The 6,947-nt window shown below is 39.0% G+C and overlaps 1 protein-coding gene across 1 annotated transcript; it reads right to left on the bottom strand.

Annotated features, from left to right (window-relative positions):
* LOC104748960 (glutathione S-transferase T3-like) lies at positions 3,332-4,228 on the bottom strand. Its single transcript, XM_010470527.1, has 2 exons — positions 4,145-4,228; positions 3,332-3,976 (listed from the first exon to the last, which is right to left on the bottom strand). The coding sequence occupies exons 1-2, from the start codon at positions 4,226-4,228 to the stop codon at positions 3,332-3,334; spliced, it is 729 nt and encodes a 242-aa protein (XP_010468829.1).

The following is a 6,947-nucleotide window of genomic DNA, read 5'->3' as shown; positions in this document are numbered from 1 at the left end:
TCGCAGCTCTCAACCGCTTCATTTTTCGATCTACGGACAAATGCCTCCCTTTCTACCAGCTATTACGGAAAGGGGGAAAAAACTTCTTGTGGGATGCGAAGTGCGAGGAGGCCTTCGCTCAGCTCAAAGCCTACCTGTCTGAACTGCCGGTCTTGGCTAAGCCCGAGTTCGGTGAGCCGCACTTCCTTTACGTAGCCGTATCGGACAGTGCAGTCAGAGGAGTCTTAGTTCGTGAGGAAAGGGGGGAGCAGAGACCAACTTTTTATATCAGCAAGTCTTTCACTGGAGCAGAGTCCAGGTACCCTATGATGGAAAATTGGCCTTAGCAGTGGTCACTTCGGCAAGAAAGCTGCGGCCTTATTTCCAGTCCCATACGATCGTAATCCTCACGACTCAGCCACTTCGAACGGTGTTACATAGCCCGAGCCAATCTGGGCAGCTAACCAAATGGGCTGTCGAGTTGAGTGAATATGACATCGAGTTCCGGACTCGAACCTATGCTAAGGCGTAGGTGTTGGCTGATTTCTTGATCGAACTCCCACTAGCCTCTTCGGTTAGCGGCGATGTCAAAGCCCCGTGGACATTGTACGCTGATGGTGCTTCTTCCAAGACGGGAGCAGGAATTGGGGTCCGCCTAACTTCTCCTACAGGCGAAGTGATCGAGCAGTCATTTCGCTTGGCTTTCAGCGCGTCCAACAATGAAGCCGAATACGAATCCTTCCTAGCTGGCTTACGCCTCGCAGTGGGGATTGGTGTCCGCAGACTTCGAGCTTTTTGCGATTCGCAGCTGGTCACCAACCAGTTTTTGGGGGAGTACGATACAAAGGATGGTCGTATGGAAGCCTATTTGTCCGCAGCCCGGGAGTTAGTCACTAAGTTTGAGATCCCACGAAGATCCCACGAAGTTTAAGGTCCAAATTTATTCCATATATGCTCAATCAAATCCTCCTTTAAATTGAGATGTGCTTGTCTATCACGGATCATTGTATGGCCATCACCTAATCCCTCAAGATTTGAAGACATATTTACCGAAAATGTAAGATCCGGAGTAGTTCCAGTTCCATCATCTTGTTGGAATTCTTGTTCGTCATAGAGTGTGTATGAATCTCGTTCATCTTCGACAATCATATTATGGAGTATTAGACATGCTCTCATAATATATGCAATTTTACCCTTTGACCATAAAAGAGCTGGATTCTTAATCATGGCGAATCTAGATTGCAGGACTCCAAATGCACGCTCAACATCTTTTCTTGCACCTTCTTGACGTTCTGCAAACAATTTATGCTTTGGGTGTTGTGGTTGTGGGATGGATTTAACAAATGTTGCCCACTCGGGGTAAATACCATCAGTCAGATAGTAAGCCAGATTATACTCATTTCCGTTGACATAGTACGTAACTTCGGGAGCTCGACCGTAAATAATGTCATTAAAAACTGGTGATTGATCAAGAACATTTAAATCGTTACAAGTACCTGGAGCTCCAAAAAATGCGTGCCATATCCAGAGATCTTGTGAAGCTACCGCCTCCAAAACAATTGTTGGCTTACCGGTGCCTCGTGAATACATTCCTTTCCAAGCGGTTGGACAATTTTTCCACTTCCAGTGCATACAGTCGATGCTTCCAACCATCCCGGGAAAACCCCGCTTTTCTCCATAAAAGAGTAGCCTTTCAAGATCCTCTGGTGTGGGTCGGCGTAGGTATTCAGTGCCAAACAAGTCAACTATTCCGACGACGAAATGTTCCAAACATTTACGAGCAGTACATTCAGCAAGACGTATATATTCGTCAACCGAGTCCGTTGCAGCCCCATATGCTAATAGTCGAATTGCTGCAGTACATTGTTGTAGCGGTGAAAGACCATTCCGTAAGGTTGCATCCCTTTTTGGCTTAAAATATGGAACTTCTTGACTGAGACGATCCACAATACGCAAGAACAATGGTTTGTTCATTCGAAACCGTCGGCGGAATTGGTGAGCATTGTATGTCGGATTATCAGAAAAATAATCGTTCCACAAACGTTCATGCCCTTCTTCGCGTTTTCTATCGATGTATGTACGCGGTTTCCTTTCGGCAGGAGTTTCCTCTTCAACAGCTTGAAATTGGTTATTAAATTGCTCTTGAAAGTATTGGTTTAAACTATCGTTATTGGCATCATAATGGAAGTGAAAATTGTTGGAAGAAGATGCCATAACAGGATTAAGAAAGAAAATGTCTTTGGTGAGAGGAAGAAAATGGTTTGATTTTACAAATACCTTGAGTAAAATAAAAAAGGTGAACAAAAGAGAGAAGAGTTGGTATGTTTGAGTTGGTAAGTTTGAGTTGTTCTCTCGTCTCATATATATAGAGCTTGTGAGTTGGTGCATGTGAGTTCGGACATTGAGAGTGTGAGCTTGGTGCATGTGAATTTGATCACGAGAGACGAACTATTTGTAACTAAAATCCAAAGATACTTAAACAAATACATGTGACCAAACATCAAGTCTAAACAAATACATGTGACCAAACATCAAGTCTAAACAAAAATCCACATACCAAGCCTAAACAATCCGATCACGGGTTAACAACAACTACTGAAAATACATGACCAAAACAAATACATGTGACCAAAACAACAATCCGAAAATGATCACGAGAGAAATCTAAACAAAAATCCAAATACCAACATTGATCACGGGTTTACAACAACAATTGATAATGACACAAATTTACTTTAGCTTGATCACATGGTCCTTGAGCTGGATCACTTGGTCCTTGAGTTGGATCACTTGAGCCTTGAGTTGGACCACAAGTAACTTGAGATGGATCATTTGGTCGTTGAGCTGGGTCACTTGGTCCTTGAGCTGGTTCAGTTGTGGCTCATTAGCAGGAAGTGGTTGAGCTACACGGCTAGAGAGACTCGTGAAACCAATAGCAGGAGCTGGTTCCGGAGGATAGTAACAAGTCTCGGCCTCCTCTTCTGATGAATCGCTACTACCGTCTAAAGGGCTGTTTATACCATAGTCGTATAAACAATCCATGACTTGTTCAACCTGAAAAGGAAAACACACCGAGTTATTAAACATCATCATAACGAAAACATATATTTAGACCAAAGCAAACAATCATATTATTCATAAACACACATATAAGAAACATATACCATAAACATAAGGTATTCATTAAATACACCATCATACGATTACACCATCAAACATAAGAAACAAGCATAGTATTCATTAAAAACATAAGAAACATACGATTACACCATCAAACAAACAAGCATAGTATTCATTACAAAACATAGCAAACAAGCATAGTTAAACAAACATTCGAGGGTTTTCATCTAAGTTAAAACAATTCCGCCATTAGCTTCTTCTTAAGCGCTTTTTCATCTTCGTCTAGGGTTTCATTCTTGGCAATGAGAGTGTCAAGAATAGACATCTTTTGGAGTTGTTTCATGCCCTCCAAGTCCTTCTGTTTTAACTCAAACATCTGACTAAACTCCAAAGATGGTGTAGCCTTAGCTTTGCCTTTGTTCCTTAGTTTTTTTGTAGCCTTTATGCCCGGAGGTCTGCTCTCGTGCTCACCAACGACAGAACCTGTCGATCCAGCAGCATCATCAGCTTTCCTTTTATTCGAACTGGTTGTCTTTGGGGTGGGGTTCATAGTCTCTAGGTTTCCCCATTTCTGTTCAAATCGTAGCACAGTCCACGCATACTCCATAGCAAACTTCTTCTTGTACAGCTTCGTGTAGATTTGGTGAGCATTTTGTAAAACGTCTACATCGTTCATCCCACTAGCTTTCTCACCCTCTGCCTCCGCAAAAGCTCCACAGAATTGGCTCACCTCCTTACTGATTTTTTGCCATCTTTGTCTACAATGTTCAGGGAGCCTAGGCTCAGCACCACCACGTACATGACTACTTGTACCGTAAAAGTCTCCTATACGGTTCCAAAAGGACCCTGCCTTTTGGCCATTCCCAACTACTGCATCCTTCGATGTGTTTAACCAGGCGCTTATCAGGACTAGGTCATCTTGTGAAGACTATAACCGTCTCTCCCTACGCTGTTCTGCTGTCTCTTCTGATTGACTAGGAGGTTGAGTTGGCACTGAACTAGGTTGCGAACTAAAAGCAGGGATTTGAGACGAACTAGTGTTTACATTGGGAGCAAAGCTGTCATAGGGGAAGTTTAGTAGGCTAAAATAGGATTGAGACTGGCTGTTAGGAGTATTGTTTGATGCCATAGCAATCGGACTTATTAAAGAAGGAAGAAGCTTACGCGAAAGGTCTTAAAGAAGAAAGAAGCTTATTAGAGATTGGAAGAAGCATATAAGAAAGGTCTTATACAATGAAGAAGCTTACTAGAGATTGGATGTAATATAGAGAAGGTAAGAGGATCATTAATTCAAAAGTTTTTTGTTGTTAGAGTCTTTAAATCAAGCAATAACCATTACCTACTTCAGTCAAATCAGAAGTAAATAATGGTCATTGAGTGTTTTTTAAAAGTTTTTAAAGTTTTAAAAGTTTTAAAGGTTTTCAATTAGGTTTTCAAAGTTTTAAAGGATTTCAATTAGGTTTTCAAAGTTTTAAGACTCAAGACTAAAGTTTTAAACGTTTTAAGACTCAAGACTCAAGACTCAATCACTCAACACTAACGCTACTTACTTAAAAAAAACCGAGATAAACAACCATTCACACAACACTGACACTACTAACTTTATAACATCCGAGACTAAACAAGCAATCACACAACACTTACTAAACCGCAACACCAATGAAATAAACAAAGTTTAAAACCTTTCCTATATAAACAACAACTACACTCAATTGTTGGCTGTTTACTATCAATATACACTTACCTTGTGATTACTTTCGTTTGATGTTGCAGGTTTGATGATGAATATCCGATTTAATTTCCCTTGTATAACCTTCACCTACAAGGCTCATAAACAAACAAGCAAAATCGATTAATGTTTCCACTCAAACATAAGCGAAATTGACTTACAAGGTTCGACTCAAACAACACACGACACTCAAAATAATCTCTAATTCAAAGACACGATATTGAACCCTAAAGCAAAGGCTAAAACATCAACAAAACTGACTCACTCAACACACGACACTAAAAAGGTTTGACTCAAACAACAGATGACACTCAAAATTGACTCTAATTCAAAGACACGAGATTGAACCCTAAACCAAAGGCTAAAGCATCATAAAAACTGACTCAAACAACACAACACTCAAAATTGACTCAAACAACACACAACTCTCAATATTGACTCAAAACATAATTCTAATACATAGATTTGAAAAACCCAAATCGATGAAACATCGATGAAATTCGGGAGATGTGATTACCTTCGCCTTTGTTTACCGGAGATGAGATTTGCGAGCCACCCGAGACAGAGGAGACGAGTAGACGGAGAGATCGCCGATGAGACAGAGGAGACGAGTAGACGGCGATACGACCGAGATAGAAGAGACGAGTAGACGGCGATACGACGGAGATAGAGTAGACGGAGAGATTGCCGATGAGACAGAGGAATCACTGGGCTTCGACGAGGAGACAGCGGAGATGAGATCGCCGTTTCGCCGTTGGGAGAGAAGAACGGAGATGAGATCGCCGTTTCGCCGTTTCGCAGTTGGGAGAGAAGAAAAAAAAACTATGTCGACAATACCGAAGACACGAGATATCTCTCCACCTACCAAAATATTTGTCCAATAGAAATTCCCCACGTCGCACAAGAACAACCTAAAAACTGTTCTTATTTCAGAACAGTTTTGAGTGATCTAAGCCCACTATTCACTATTTTGCAATTTAAAAAGCCCAAGAACAGGGTAAATGTTTTGGCGTTAAAAATGGTCTTAGAAAAAAATGATTATCAAAACCAAAACAATTTTTATGAAATCACTAGCCCTATATGTATTGAGTTAAGGCCCATTAGGCCCATCTTCACAACAGACGAGACAAGGAAAAAAAATAAAACTCGTTGTCATTCTTCGTCACCACCAGGAGGAAGCAACACAATATCTGCTTTTGTCCAAACCAAACCCTAATTTCTTCGCTCGAAGTTTCCATTTCAATACTTCTTATTACCTCGAAATTTTCCCGGGTAATAAACAAAATCAAGTCTTCCTTTTTTGGTACTAGGTAGTAGACCCGCGCGTTGCCGTGCGGATAAGTTAATTTCTAAGACTCAGACCCCTATAATATCGCGGGAAAAATATTTCAAACAAGTTAACTTAAATTTCAAATTTATAATTATTTGTTATAAAATTATTTATTATATGTTAAATAATAAAATTAAAAAATATCTCAAAAGAAGAAAATAATAAGCAAGACTAAAATATCATAAATATTAAATATTTGATTGCAAAAATTATGTTTGATATTTATATGGTGAAAAAGACATAACTCTACAATGAACATAAGCAACCATATGATTTTTTTTTACGGTAAAAAATACAATTTTACAATGAACCGATGCAACCGTATGATATTTTTTCAAATATATATATATATATAATATCTAATGAAAAGGTACGACAACAAATCGTGACTGCTATTGGAATTTATTCAGATTGTTATTATTATATATATTTTTATTATAAAAGACATAACTCTACAATAAACAAATGTAACCGTATGATTTTTTTAAAATAAATATATTATGGTAGAAGACACAACTCTACCATGAATAGACGCAACTGTATGATTGTTTAAAAATAAATATAAGAAAAAAATTTAACGAAAAAGGTCATTCTTTTATATTGAAGAATTGAAACATTATTTTTCTTCTAAAAGTTGAATTTTTATGTAGAAAAAATTAAAATTTAAGACGATTCATATCACATTTACTACAATTAAAGCGTCCAACACAAGTGAAATATATACAAGATAGACATATAGCTTGAGGATAACTTTCCAGTTCTGGACTTTGTAGTGATGTTAATGCATCA

This window comes from Camelina sativa, chromosome 15 (genome assembly GCF_000633955.1).
Source record: "Camelina sativa cultivar DH55 chromosome 15, Cs, whole genome shotgun sequence".
In the NCBI taxonomy this organism is placed as follows: Eukaryota; Viridiplantae; Streptophyta; class Magnoliopsida; order Brassicales; family Brassicaceae; genus Camelina; species Camelina sativa.
The sequence above is the reverse complement of the archived record's forward strand: the minus strand, read 5'-3'. Positions and strand labels throughout refer to the sequence as shown.

What these genes read in the sequence shown, in the direction of transcription:
- LOC104748960 (XM_010470527.1), bottom strand. Translation starts at nt 4,228, where the DNA reads ATGGCATCAAACAATACTCCTAACAGCCAGTCTCAATCCTATTTTAGC. An exon ending in ATGACAGCTTTGCTCCCAAT is followed by an intron (nt 3,977 to 4,144) that starts GTAAACACTAGT and finishes AACACATCGAAG; the next exon opens with GATGCAGTAGTTGGGAATGG.